The sequence below is a fragment of the Cupressus sempervirens genome, chromosome 8 (assembly GCF_028749045.1).
Source record: "Cupressus sempervirens isolate cs-2001-9-10 chromosome 8, ASM2874904v1, whole genome shotgun sequence".
In the NCBI taxonomy this organism is placed as follows: domain Eukaryota; kingdom Viridiplantae; phylum Streptophyta; class Pinopsida; order Cupressales; family Cupressaceae; genus Cupressus; species Cupressus sempervirens.
Window position 1 is genome coordinate 294,727,185 of NC_143125.1, and position 15,834 is coordinate 294,743,018.

At 37.5% G+C, this 15,834-nt stretch overlaps 1 protein-coding gene across 1 annotated transcript in view; it reads right to left on the reverse strand.

Annotated features, from left to right (window-relative positions):
- Positions 1 to 15,834, reverse strand: part of LOC149542587 (uncharacterized) — a 230,419-nt gene that overhangs the window by 90,153 nt on the left and 124,432 nt on the right. The window contains exons 20-23 of the mRNA XM_089797485.1: positions 15,300 to 15,428; positions 12,948 to 13,146; positions 12,713 to 12,853; positions 12,403 to 12,455 (exon numbers count right to left, since the gene is read on the reverse strand). Coding sequence (XP_089653611.1) covers positions 12,403 to 12,455; positions 12,713 to 12,853; positions 12,948 to 13,146; positions 15,300 to 15,428 — 522 coding nt within the window. The remainder of the gene's footprint in view (positions 1 to 12,402; positions 12,456 to 12,712; positions 12,854 to 12,947; positions 13,147 to 15,299; positions 15,429 to 15,834) is intronic.

Genomic DNA, 15,834 nt, shown 5'->3' on the forward strand with positions numbered 1-15,834 from the left:
CCATGCGGAACATCGCCAAATACTTTGGCGTGCCTTTCAAGTATCTCTTGGATATCTAGTGGATGACTCTTTATCTGTGACTCCTGTAGAGCTGGCATAATGAAGCATTTTGCTACCAACTCTATGTCATTATGCTGAAAGAGTCTTTGCATTCTCCGCAAGGAGACTACTTTGCAACTCCTATCCAAAAGTCCTCTGAGTACAACAATTTTGCCCTCATGATGGAATCTCATCTCCAGTTTTGCTAGGTTGAGTGTGAACTCAACTAGTGAGGTCATCCATGTTATGTCGAGGATGACATCATAGTCTCCCATGTCTAGTACATAGAACTCATCCTCCAACTCATAGCCATCTCCAAACATGATGTGAAGATTAGATATCTTCTGAGTGCATAATAATTTGTCACTATTAGCAACCATGACTCTAAGCCCAACATGCTACTCGGTTTGTAAACCTCTTGTGGCTACCAACCATGCATCTATGAAGTTATGAGTAGCCCCAATGTCAATAAGACATTGTTGCCTTGTCCATCATTATTACCACTAATATTATTGTCAAGACCATTGTTGTTGCCTCGGCCTCCATTATTATCATTGCCCCCATTGCCATTGTTTCCATTGTTGGCATCGCCTAGATTAATATTGACGCCCATCTGTCAAGCCATAAGATGCAGCATCATATCCATTCACCTATTATGCTCCTGCTACATACGCTAAGCATGCTCCAACGCATCCAATAACCGTCTAAACATTACATCCTCCTGATCATTCCTGCCCCCACCTAGACATGTATTCTTGTCATCTCGGTCACCCATATAGCTGTCTTGTTCAAAGAATATCTACTATGTGTTTGTATGACTAGATTCTATGTCCACCAGCACGAATTAACTATACTACTCGCTCTATGATTACGAACCTTTGTTTTCTTGTTCTGGTATGGCGGAAGTTAAAGGCCTCTATCACATGCTCAAACATACATTCTGTTTTATTTCTTACTTTAGTGTTTTGACATTTCATCAAACACTTTTCCCTCTATCTAGTTGTTCCAAAGTCCCTGTAAAGCCTCCACAGGATGGCAGGACTTAAAGGCTCTAATACCACTATAATGGACACACCAGAAATGCCCAAATATTACCAATTGCTGGTAGGAACTTAATCAAATAATTTGCATCCAACTCTTAATTTCTCCGTTTAATGTATAACCCCTTTATGGCTCCAAAAATAAAATGTTTGTTTGTTTTTATGTCTTTGCATAGATTTCAAATCACATAACATGAACAAGAAGAAATTTATAATAATATGCAAACTGAAGATTGAACTACTGCTGAAATAATATTATTTTCAAAACTAATAAAATCAAACACATAGCAGACTTTTCAACTCACTAATTACTCCAACATTATAACATAATGTTCCAGTAATTACTTCCCATCTTGCTGCTATAGTAACATGAATAGTGTCATGCTACAATGACGTGAATATGTCACGCTACAATGGTGTGAATAGTGTCGCGCTACAGAGGTGTAAATAATGCTGCACTATAGTGCTGCTATAGTATAATTTGTCTTCAATCAATCCAAGATCTTCATAAAAATCATCTCTTCAGAATAGCATTAGCATCAGACAAAAAGTGGGGAGGATATGAGCAAACACCCAATCTGCCTGTAGCTAGAAATGCGCCCAATCTGCCTTTTAATGAAGCTACTAGCAATGAATTCCAAAGGCCAAACCCCAAGGGAATGACGTCTAAAATGTCACAAGAGAGGATAGACGTCCTCTAATGCCAAGAACAGATCTGCAACTCAGACATTGATTTCTCCTCATATTCAACCTTGCCAAATGAAGCCACCCAAGCTCCCTTTTATTCTTTCTCCAAGGGTCAACTCAATTCTCATAAGCAATGTGGGATAAAAGATGTGCCATATAAAACACATTAAAATTCACTTATGTTTCCCTCAAGCGCCCCTTTGATTTGCACACATTCTCATAAAATTTAATATTAAAGTAACAGTTTAATATTTTACAACTAAATTAAATGTTACTTTAATAATACTTCAAGCATAAAAATATATTAGCTATCAGACTCCAAACAGTACAAGTGATAGCTCGTGGAAAGCTCTCGCCGAGAAGTATCAAATCCAATCACCAAAACTAACCTCCCCTATCCTGCTGACTACTAAAAATAGTATGCCTGAGACTGAGTAAATCAACTCCATTTTGGCCCAAACTGGAGATGACTAGCTAGGATCCCTTTAAACACTTTGTTTGCCCTTAGGAACATGTAGAACTACCCTAACGCATACACACTTGGTCAATTGCTAAAGTGGAGACATTACAGATCCCACCTCTAACCAAATCTCTTATCTCTAACATATGCATATGTTTGACCACTACAATATATATTGTCTCTAAGAGATTCTCCATAAAACTCTCTCTAGGTTCCAATTTGCAATCTTGACATTTAACTCAGAATGTCCTCTAATCCATGAGTCCTTTAAAGGAGGTTGACATTCGATATACAAATGTCCTCTACCCACCTAGATGGGTCTCTTTGAAAACTATAAAGTTCTCATCTCTATTAATGAAATATTTTAACCATCTAATATGGAATTAGACGAGGTTTACCTTTATTCCTCTTAAGAGTATATGGTTATTCTTTTATTTAATCTCTACAATACACCACTATCCTTCTCTTTATTGTCGGTTGCAATTAAGCTACGGTTATTATCTCTGTAGAGTATTCTACAAATTCTCTAGTCATTGGCTCTTACTATTTATTATGGTGCTTCTGGAAATTATTATCACATTTAACAAATTCTTATTGTTCGATATTCTTGAGGAAGCTCTATTATTCTTTGCACCTTGTATGACTATTGGCTTACATTGCTATTGTTACTATGTCTTTATTCTTTAACGGTGGCTTCTGCACAATACTCGTGTATCCTTCTTATTGCAGTCAATCCTTCTCTTGAGTTATTTGTTTAGCTCTAACTATAGACTTTGGTAATTCTCATTTATCTCGATCTTTTGTTTGTACGTTGCTTCTCACGATGTAGTTAATTGATTTGATTATGTTCAGAGAGATGCTATGTCACCCGCCTTGTCTGTGATTATCAATATCTACAATAGTTTTATCTTCTTAACTCATTATTGAATTTTCTCAGATGTCTAGGAGTGGAATTTTAAGTAAGTCTGAAATTATTTGGCTTCCTGGCTTCATACAATCTTTACCTCTGTCGATGTTTACTTCCAACTGTCATGATCCTTGTTGATGGTGTCCTCAATTCAAGTGGGGCAGATATATTGTAACCAAATTTAATTAGACCATGCTCCTAGGAGAGCAATTGCTTGTTCTTTGACTTATGCGTCTATTGGTGATTACTGTTGCTACCATGCGAGGATGTATTGTTGTGTCGCTTCTTTTCCTTGGATATATTCAAACTATTATAGTTCAATAGTTAGATAAATATATACCATATCTTTTGTTCTTTCCATACCTCCTCTTACCCTGTCCCTTAGTTTTCTAAATATGCGATCTATATGGTGAATGGTGGTGTCCACCAGTCGTGCCTCTTGTGACTCCAATTTTATGATTAGTTTTATATAGTGAAAAGAGTTTGTGTTTAAGTTTTAATGTATGGTTTGTTTTACAATTGATCATTTCTTATATTGATAATGATTTATTTGATAATACTATATTTATTTGTTCTTAATTTATTTGTTTACTTAAACATTTATAATATAATTTATTTAAACGTTTTATAATCATATAATCTCTTTAATTCTTTGTGCAAATTTATAAAAGTAAATTGCTAGTATTTACTAAGCAAATTATATATGTTTATTTCGTGTTTAACCCATATATATATACACATATCATATGGTTATAAATATTCTCTCTTATAGTTTCTACTACGGATAGATTGATGAAGTGTTTATATATATTTATATTCTGGCTATAATCATTAAATTCCATTATCAGGGGGATATTACATCTTCATTACTAGGTTAGATCAAGATTGACATTGACAGCCTCCCTCCCTTTCACTTGTCACTGGATGCACCCACACACCTCCTCCCCTCACAACAGGAGTTGAACGAACTTGTCAAACTTGATATTTATAGACAATACATCATCGTGATATGGTGTAACCCGATTGGTGGGCTACGTCTAAAGATGGCCTTATATGTTGAGCACTTCCTTGATATTTGGGACGATATTATTGTGCGCCCTAGCTACCTTTCTTGGCGTTGGTGTCATGCCTTACACATCTCCCTTAGGTCCTTCAGAGTTGGTTCCCACCGTCTTCAAATCCAAACTAACCACCACATTGATAGAGAGGATTGGACTTGTCATCTGTGCACCATGGCTACGACTGAGAAAAGGTGCATCTCCCTCTTGAGGTCATGCAACTGTCTACTGAAACTCTATTCTAGAAATTTCTAATACATAGGTCTTGGTTAAAATAAATAGATGTCTTCATCAACTAAGATTGCAAATACCCAAAGCAAAATGGCTCTCTAATCCCATGTTAAAAGGGTTTAGCCAAGTCCGAATCTCAATCTTGAATATTCTTAAGCAGTGTATCATGTTAATGGTTTAAAAATATTAAAAAGTTGTATTTATGATAAAGGCTCCCACATCCCTAAATTCACATATCAAAAACAAATAACAAGTTCCACTCAAATCTGATAGGCCCGCATTGCTTGTCATTAAAAATTTAACACTACTTAAGCTACTACATTCTTCCTAATAAGGTATTGCAGATATCACACTTAACTTGGGATTTAGGACAATTGTAATGTCCCCATTTTTAGCAGGTTCCTGCAGTTGGCTAGGTCAATTCACTATCGCGACCCTTGTGAACTAACAGTAGGATTTGAGGATCTCAGTTATGTGGTTATAGGCTTTCCAACAACCTATGGTGTGTTTTGGCTCTATTTGAGAGACTTACTATTTATAGTAAGTCAGGATGTTGGTTCCGATGAGCTCAGTTGAGTTAAAAGAGTTGTGTGATGCTCTTAATTTTTATTTCAGGATTCCAATTTGGGTTTCAAGAATCTTGGAGGGAGCATCTACTTATAGTAAATCACCCCATTAGGTTCATTCATCGTCTTTCTTCATCAGGATCACTTTGGTTTTGTCAGATTTCAATTCTGATGCTTCTTCAATTGTTTTCACAAGACGGGTGAATTATTATTATTATTCATCTAAACACGTTGAGGTTGATGTTTTTGCTGGTGTTGTCAGTTGGTCACCTTAGTATCATAGCTCTTTGGAACCGAGATGAAAAGTTTTAAATCGTGGGAAATGGAAACAGTGGCCTTATATGTCAAAATATTAAGTTATGGTGGAAAAAATCATTTTTTGAGCCAAAAGCAATTCATTAACTATATTAATGGCACTTTATTATATTTTAATGTGGTGTAGGTGGAGTTCTTTTGGGAAACTGGCGTTAGTTGGAGATTATAAATATGACATTTGATGAGAAAAGCATCCAATTATTTGATTATCTTATTTTTCTTTGTTGTCTTTGTGACACTTCTAAAGTTCTGATTTTTGTGTCCTCGCTGAAGTATTAGGGTTTCGGATCTATAGCTCAAGTATTGTAGATTTAATTCTGAGATTGTTTGGCAAATTGTGCTGAGGTATACGATTTGTCCTTCCTCCTAACTTTTGCTATTGTATCTAAGGAGAGGGTTTTAGCTGGTTGAATTTGTGAAGAAAATTCGAGGTATTATTGATAATTGCATCTGCTATATAGAGGCACATTTTGGGCATTTCACATCTCTGTTTTTAACACCAATTTTTGTTGCATATTGGCATTGGGTTTTTTTAATTTTGTGGTGATATATATTGGGCAACGTTGGATAGCATTTGTGTCTTGTTTATTCCCACGTGACTGTAACTTTCTAACGTCATTATTGGTGCTTTCCCAAGCTGTTGCAATCACAAATCTGGGCGTTTAGAAATTGATTGGAAGTCTGGTTTTAATGCCATTATCTTGGCATTTAAAGGGATGCAGTATTGGAGCGATTGTTGGCATTGTTAGTGACTATTGATGTGGACCTTTCCTATACCAGCTGTAATTGATGTCATTTAAAGCTCAAGGTGGAATATGTTCAGTCTGCTACAAATTGGAATTATATCAAACATTTTATGTGCCCCTTATATTCAATTGTAGTTCTCAATTTGTGAAGCAATAAATTTGCAAGCCATTAATTGCAAGACTGTTTAGAATTTGATATTTAGCAGTAGAGCAGCGGATGCGGATGGTTTCCAAGCACAACTTTTCAAACTTGGTGCTTCGGTCCTCAGATCCTACCTTACTACACTCTTTAATAGAGTGGTTTGTACTAGGTTTCCTGAGTCATGGTCGCGACATGTGATTTACCCTATTCACAAGTCTAGGCCTACTTCCGACCCTAGTAACTCCATAATGATTGGGCATAATTTTGCCACACTTTATGCCACTTCTCTGAACACTATGCTATCTAGAGAGCTTGACAAGAAAGGGTGTAGAGCAAGAGGTCAAGCCGATTTCCGGGCAATCTACCAGACTATGGACCATGTCTTCACGTTGTGGGCTATTATTGAGGAGGCTAGGCACCGTCCTAAGGAAGTCTATTGCTGCTTTGTGGACTTATGTAAGGTTTTTGTTTCTGCTCCTAGGATGGCCTTATTTCAGAAACTTAGTGAGATTGGGATCTAAGATATGTTGTTCACTACTTTTATGAGACTATATGCAAAGGTGATTGGCAGATTGAAGACTCCGGAGGGCTTTTCTGTTCCGATTCAGAGCACTATTGGGGTGAAACAGGGTTGCCCCCTTTCTCCCACCCTTTTTGGGTTATATATTGACGAGCTTGAGGATTTCCTTGCGAACTCTTCGCAACTTGGTGGTGGTTGTTATTTGCATCAGGTTTTGATCTCCATTCTCTTTTTTGCTAATGATGTTGTTCTCTTGGCCTCTTCTCCTAACAAGTTAACAGAGACTCCTTGATGGTTTGGCTTCAATTTTTGATCATCGTCAATTCGTGGTCAATCTAACCAAGACTCAGGTTATGATCTTTAACTGCTTAAAGACCTCTCATCTTCATTTCTTCTTTCAGGGGCAAGAGGTTGAGATTACCTCTTACATGTGTCTCGGGGTCAAGTTCTCCAGACCCCACTTCAGCTTGAGACTGGCTATTTAGTCCAAAGTTAGTAAGGGCATGAGTTCTCTGGCCATGCTTGAGAGATAGTGCTTCAGACACCATTTTCAAGACATTTCGTCTACGTTGTCCCTCTTGGACTCCTTGGTTTGACCAATTGTTCTCTATGGCTTGGTGGTTTGGGGACCCTCTCTTCTTGCTTCCGATTGGGCCTCTATAGAGCGTGTTCAAACGTTGCTTTTACAGCCTTTCATCAGATGTCATAGACTCACCCCCTACAGCATTGTTTTGGTCAAGTTAGGAGCTCAGCCTTTCAAACTCATGCCCATTTTTTACTTGATCTAGTTCCTCCATCGACTTCATGGCTTTACAAATCCAGCTATCGATAGGCACAAATATTCTCATTTGGCATACTGTTCTTCTGTTATGGTTATGAGATCCGACACTAGCACTAGATCTCGTTGCTGGTACACCCAGGCTACCCCTCTTTTGAGTTGGATTGGGATTGAGATTGATCACCTTCCTCCTTACTAGTTTTCGTTGAATGCTCCTGCTCACTTCGTCCCCTCACATCTGGAGTTGAACGAGCATGTCAGACAGGATATCTATAGACAGTACATTATCACTGTTACAAGCTAGAGTTGTCATTGCACCAAAAGATCGACCTGTTAATGCCCAATAAAACCAATAGTCTTATAGAACCACAAGAGGTGGTTAAGCCATGTCGTGAATCCTGCGAGGGACACTGGCCCACTAGCAACAATAGCAACAATCCCCCTCCCAACGTCACTCACAGTGGCCAACCGGATTCGAACCTGTGACCAAGCTCTGATACCACTTGTTACAAGATAGAGTTGTCATTGCACCAAAAGATCAACCTATTAATACCCGATACAACCAATAATCTTATAGAACCACAGAAGGCGGTTAAGCCATGTCACGAATCCTGCGAAGGATACTGGCCTACTGCCAACAATCACTACCTGGCGTAATCCTCCAGGCGGATTATGTCCAAAAATGGCGGATTATACTAAACATTTTCTTCAGATTCAAAATCGTATTATTGTCCACCCTACCTATCTTTATCGGCGTCGAAGTCATGCTCTAAGATTCTCTTTAGGCTCCTTTAGAGTTGGCTCCCACCGTCTTCGGGTCCAAACTAACCACCATATGGATAGAGAGGACCGTATCTGTCGATTGTATACTTTGGTAGAGGTGGAGACTCTGACTCACTTTTTATTTCGCTATCCTATCTACTATGAGATCAGAGGGAGATTTTACTGCCTATTCAGAGATTGCTTTTGTCTTTCAGTGTTCTTTAGCTATATCGACCAGAGGTGTCTTGCACTTTACCTATGGGAGGTCACACAGCTCCGTGAACATACCTTGCATTCCCTCATACTCAAGGCCATATTTCAGATCTGCTCATCACTGCCTTTTTCTCCCCCTATCTCCACTACGGGGAGAGAAAAGGCCATCTAGTACCACTCACTCCAGATTAATTCGACACTGCACCAATCTTTCCAGGCAGTGACATTCATCTAGTGGTTCTCGGTGGGGCTCTAAAACTCTAGATCATTCATGGTTATACCCCTCTATGACTAACTTCTTTGTACAAGGAAGGACCCTTAGTCCTCACCTTGGTTTTTCTAGTTTGATGTCTTGTCTTGTTCTTCTTCTCAGTCACCATTTGGTGCTGCTGCTTTGATCGGCTCTTTTGTTTGTATGCTCAGTCCCATAAAACCATGTGTTTTTTTCATTGAACATTAATACTATTATCATATCTTATCTTATCCAACATTACAGCAGTGTGAGCCAGTCGGGTTACTACAATGGTATCAGAGTTGGCTTGCAAAGTTTTTGACAGAATGTCAAACAATTGAATTATAATAGAGTTTAATATTTGACAAAGTTATAACCGGTTTAGGTTATTACAACAATTGATCACAAAACTATAACGTGACCTCTTAAGACAAGATAAGATAAAGTATTAATGTCCAACAAGTGACCACAAATAGACCTAAGGGACTAAAAGTACAAACAAGAGCCAGAAGGTAGAAAGAGCACCAAACGGTGTTTGAGAAAAAGGAAACAAACAAAGCAAGAAGCAAACAAAGAGAAATAACACTGTACAAGAGACTTTGCAACCGCAAAGCAACGAGCAGTTTGCAACCATTGAAAAGTAGCTCAAAATCGAAGGATAATTGTCTGTGTGGAGAGAAGACCAAACCTGTCGCTAGAGAGAGGTGGGTTGTTTTCATTGATGGTGCATGCGTATGTGATCTTTGTGTAGTCTCGACAATCTGAAGTGAGTGGTAGTGGATGAGCTCCCATACCGCTTGATTCCCCTAGGAGAGGTGACCAAAGTGAAGAAGGAAGTGATAAGCAGATGATAGGACATAGGTCCAAAGGGGGGATACTCCCAAAGAGTGAAATCCCAAAGACGGAAGGCATCCTGGAGATACAGAGCAAGACATTGTTGATCATCATATCAAAAGGACATGGATCGGCACTCTCTGAATAACCACTGGAACCTCCCTCGAATCTCATAGTAAACCAGACAGTAGAATAGGAAATGGATCTCAATCTCAGCCACACTCATCTCACAACACTAGCAAATCTACTCGTCTCTATTGGTCTGGTGATCTCTCTGTATACGAAGCCAATGAGACCCAACTCTAAAGGAGCCTAACTAGATACATAAGGCATGAGGCCACTACCGGAAAGTGTAGTAAGGTCGAACAATAATACCATCGAAGGTGTCAATATAGTGCTCTGCATTGAAGGCCATACGCTGGCAGATGTCCCCAAGTGGGTCCACCCAAGTCACCTAAATATACCTCCTGTAGATATCCATCCCAGTAATCTCATTCAACTCTGACTGAGGTGGGAGGAGATGAGCAAGAACGTCTAGGGAATAATGAAAGGGAGGAAGGTGGTCAATATCAGTACCCATGAATTGGAGGAGACCGAAAGCCTGAGCATACCAACACTCTGCGCAACCACTGGGGGGGCTGAAGATGCAATCGAAGCTGAGAAGCACTAGGCCAAGTAGGGTATCTACCATCACTGTAGTTTGCAAAGCCCTTAAGCCTATGGAGTAACCAAACCAAATCAAAGATCGTACAATGTTTAAAGGGGTGAGCACCGAACTCAGCCAAGATAATACTTGTAGGAGTAGGTGGCTGACAACGAATGAGGTGTCGAAGAAGAAGAGTTCGAACCCTCTCCACCAAAGCCCAGTCAGTGACCAACAAGGAGGGCCCCTAGACAATCAAACCATAAAGGACAGTAGATCTAACTAAGTAGTCTAAGATATACATCTTAGATGTGGTGTCCTAGAAATGATGTCTGGAGCACTATCTCTCAAGTAAAGCAAGTTAACCCAACCCATTGTCAACCCGCAACATCACAGCTACTCTCACACTGAAGTGCTACCCAGAGAACCTAATGCCCAAATAGGTGTAGGTAGAAGTCATCTCGATCTCGGTGTCCCTAAAATAGAAGTGGAGATCGGACGTTTTCAAGCAAGTGATAAACATGACCTAGGTCTTGTTCAAATTGACCACCAACTGTCGAGAATCACAAAAAAAGGCCAACCCATCCAAAAGACGTAACCCATCAAAGGAGGAAGACAAAAGCAGCATGTCATCAGTAAAGAGGGATGGAAATCAGGACCTGATGAAGATAACACCTGTCGTTCCTAAGATAAATCTCAAGCTCATCAATGTAGATACCAAACAACGTAGAAGAAACAGGGAAACCCTGCTTGACCCCAATAGAACTTTGAATGAAATTAGAGAAGCCCATGGGAATCCTAATACAGCCAACAATCCTCTCATAAAGTCTCATGATGGCAACATGTAGAACCTTGAAGACCCCAATATCCTCGAGTCCCTAAAATATGTCGAGCGGGGGACAGAATCAAAGGCTTTGCGAAAGTCTACAAAGATGTGAAATCTGGACTAGAGAACTTTCTTTATCCCAAAAAGTTGTCACCTTTATTCACAAGATTATCTGTAAGATAGAAATGCTGAAAAGCTGTCAAAGAATCACTGAAATTTTTCACAGGAGCAGCAGACAAGATACTGCATGAATCACTCAAAATTATTTTCTCCCCAAGCTCATACTTTTCTCAAAAAACTTGATGGCACTTCAAAATTTCCTTAAAAAGAAGAAAAATACTTGGTTTCAATCATTTTTTAAGCCATTATTTGGAGCACTAGAGCACATTTTGTTCCCTTATGCTCTTCACTCAATTATGATACCCTCTCAAAATCGACCATCAGAGAGGAAATTGAGGTCCTACAGACAGTAAGTACTGCATGTGGACCTCGGAAAATAATTACCAAAAGTGAAGCCTTGATGTTCCTCTACGAAACACTTGTGGCTCTAAACAATTGTCAAAAAAGCTCTAGAGATGGAAAATTGTTTTTCCATCACAAGTTCATTGCTAGAAAAATTGCAACCCTAACAGATACTTATTAAATAAAGATGGTAAGATATTACAGGGCTGAAAATTATTTCCCTCACAAATATTACATGGCTGTAGCAAACGTTTGTTGTTGGACACAAATTCACGCTAGAGGACATTTTTAGACTCCCTACGAATTTGAAATTATAATGGACCTCTTTAGCCTCTCAAACGCTAGCCAAAATTATAGGTGGAATAATGGTTCATGTCAGATACAGAGATTTTGTCCAGGGCAAACAAAAGTTTAATAAGTCTACTAAATTGCCAGCCATTATGACTGGTTGGTTGAAAAGGCACGAACCATAAACAAGATACCTCCTAATTGTTATCTCATTTCAATGGTAGCCCTCATATCTAAGATAGAATCTTTGGATTTACCTTATAGCTCAAGAAAACAATATTTTCTAACCTCTTGCTTTACTAACCTCTTGCTTTACTATGATGGGTATATATTTTTGCAGGCAGGATCAGTCCTCTGTGAATCGACCACAAATATTGGCAAGTGCAAAAGAAGAAATACGTGCATGATATATCAACGATAACTAAGAAAAAAAAACTCTGAAGAAGAATTTTATTTTAGACTGACAATGTTTCACATATTCCAAATATAATAATAATATATTTTTTCTGATCAAAAAACAATATGCACTAATCATGAATCTTACTTCTAAGAGTATGCATTACATTTTAAAATATGACATAGCGATTACATATAACAGGCTGCCCGAAAATTGCTGTGTAAAGGTGTAAAAAAATGCAAAGAACAAAAAGTACCTTCATATAGCGTACCAAGAAACCAGGTTCTTGGTGCCTTCCACCGAGATTACCTACAGAAAAGAAACTGTCACATTTCTGTCTACTTTCTTTTACCATACACAGCATATGTTCGCTGTTCAGAAAAATGGATTTTTCCTTAAGCACTTACATCACAAAGTAACTTATAAATTAAGTTGGGATCAATCAGTCAAACCTTCATAAACTTCATAACATAAATTGTTGTGCAAAGTTTACAACACATGCACATATGATTGACATAAGCTATACCAGACCGGCTGTCAATACAAAAACACCATGATGTGCATACCATGTTCAAGCTCATGTCCTGAACGCACTGTTATGCAGGGAAAACAATCGACTCGGTTCTCTTCTTTTCTTATGAAATCGAATGTCATAAGTGCAACAAAAGCAGTGACTTGCAGCAAAAAATCTAGGAACACAGCAAGTGCTGCACAGACAAATAAAAAAAAATTAGTCAGAAAATATTAAACAACATGAGCAATCAAAACAACAAAACTAAATGCATGAAAAACTATCCCTACCTGCAAACATTGAGAACACTCTACATGCAGGCATAGGGATAAAGCTTCCAACTGCAAATGCCAATACCTCAGAAAGGCTGGCAAGTGTTATGGAAGGACCAACCTCAGCAAGTGCATTGCCCACCCGTTCCTCTAAGGGCAACTCCGTTGATTGTCGTTTTAATGCATGAACTAATATGCACATATTGTCGACTCCCACCTGAAAAATCAATAGTACAATATGCTAGAGAGTTTGCACCGGGTTCAAAATATACAAAAACATTAACCTTGGTACACAATGCATCACAATCTATAAGAAAATGAGCCATAATTATTTACAGTGATATTAAGCACAGTATGAAATGCATCAGTATCTGTAAAGAAAAAATGATACTTCAATAAGCCAAAATTGGCAATACTTTTCATTAATTCAATGTCAAAAAATCCATTGTTTCTAATACAACAGCAAAAAACATATTTTACGGGAACAAGAACTAGAAAGTGGATTTTAGCCTTATTAACTCCATGAAACACTACATCAAAAAACGTTTCAACAATAGTTTCACAGACCCAAAGGTCAAAATCCCTTAACCCAAATGTACACTGTGTTCATACAACAAAACTAACACTGAACTGAGTTTGGCAATAAATAAATCCAGTTTGATGCTTTGTTTGTCATCATCCTATCTAGAATGATAAATGGATGAAAACCAAATCAAAAAAGGTATGTGTGAAGATCCCAGAATGTGTGCTTCTACGATGCAAATCATAGAATTGAGAATAAATCATTTGAAGAATAGAAAATTGTGGTAAAGCATGTTTGAGTCTCAAACAAGCAAGCAAAAACACCCAATGCAAGGTCGGACTGATATGTAACAGTATTGATGATGCACATATATCATAACTTACACTGAGGATTTAGAAGAATTCATAAGACAATCATGTTGACAACTAAACTAATGAACTTTTAACATTAATCTATGCAATTCAACGTGCTCTCTTATTGTTGCATTATTTACATAAAACGTAAAGACAACACACAACAACAAATGGTCAGGTGACCACTCTAATCCAAAATGCAATATTTAAATCCAATTACATTTAGTATTTGAAAAAAAAGGGTGTAAATTTTAAAACAGCTATGACGCTCAACTCCACAGCTTCAGCCAAAAAACTGTAACAGTTATTTCATCCTAGATTCAAGACCCACTATACTACATATTGACATCATTTACCAAATGATATGTGTCCTCAACGTGTGATTGTTTCATATTCACTAATAGAACATAACAAACCTGCATGTATTTCCACAATTACCAAGCCTGCTTGATGTTATTATTTTGAAGATATTGTAACTGTGATGTGTGTTGATTATGGACCATTTAGAAAGTAATATAGTGGTTTGAATTGATTTGTTTTATAAAACTGTCTTCCATTTTCCTCTTTAGCTAAGGCAGAGATGACAGACCACAAAATTTAGGCTGATTTATGCTATTGATGACAATATAAACAAGCATGGACAAGAATACAGCAAGGCACCTTGGAAATTCCAATATGGATAAAATAATGGAATGTCCCCTTCTCACACACAAGCAAAGTTGTAGGCGCTAGTTTATTTTTCATATTTTCTTGTAAACTAATTGGTATTATAAAAGGAAAAAGGAAACTAAAATATAAGCTAACTGATCAAAAATCATATTTCTAATATTTACAAACTGAAAGATTATTTTATTATTTTAAAAGTGAAAAAAGACTGCGTTGTCCACAAAAGAGGCATTAGGCCCAAGGGAGAGAGAGAGATGGTCATTTTGCACACTAGAAATGATTTTTAAATATTAAAATGAATAAGGAGCCTAAAAGGAAAATTAATGTTTTATTCACCCAGACAGGCTATAAAAGGAGGAGCCATAAGAGAGAAAAGGGTTTACATTTTTCATTTATGTTTTGACATTTTATCCGTTTGTTTCAATATAATATTGGAGTGTTTTTACGAGTATTGTAAGACTATACAGGCCATACAACTTCCATTATGTAGGTTGTACCATCCACTTTCCTGGCATGGCATGGACTATACACTTTGATAATTGACAACTTACAAACACTTCAAATGGTAAGATCACATCAAACATGCAATCAATAGTTTATTCTCTACAGCTAAAATCTGAAAAACAAGTGTCACTCCTGGCATTACCCAGCAATTTGTCAGCATTTACTCATATAGTACAATAAGACTATTTTTCTTTAAAAATGACTCCTAACAAGGAGAATGAAATCTTAGAATCAAGTTTTCAAACTGAACATCATAAGTATAAAATATTTTAAATCATGTAATACTAATATTTCATGAAATGAATTTGGGAAGAATAAGCATACCGCCAATACTAGAAATGGGATGACTTCAGCAATAATTAGAGTTGATTTCACACCAACCGCACTAAATAGCCCAATGGATCCGAGAACTGAAAGGACAACAACAAGAACCCCTGACAAACCGAGAAGCACCTACAATTCAAACAACCAACAAAGTCAATTTAAACTATCAATAAGCACATCAGAGGGTTTTCCACAGTGAAGATGCAAAAATAGGCAGAACATGTGAGATTACAAAGCATATAAAGAATACAACTACATACATAAAGACATGCCAACTATGAACTAAGAAATCAGAAAGTAGCCACTGGAGAACAAGACCTGTGAACATATTGTTTTACACAAATCATTGTTTTGTTCTTTCTTGGATCATTATAAGTATTTGATTGGCAGAACCTTTTCTTGACATGATGCAAATAAATATTAAAACTAAGGAAAAGAATTCATTGAGAAAATAGCACCCAACTTATTTTTTCTTTGCAAGTTATCAATACTGTGATTTTATAATAATAAAAATAATAAAATCTAATTTAAATTC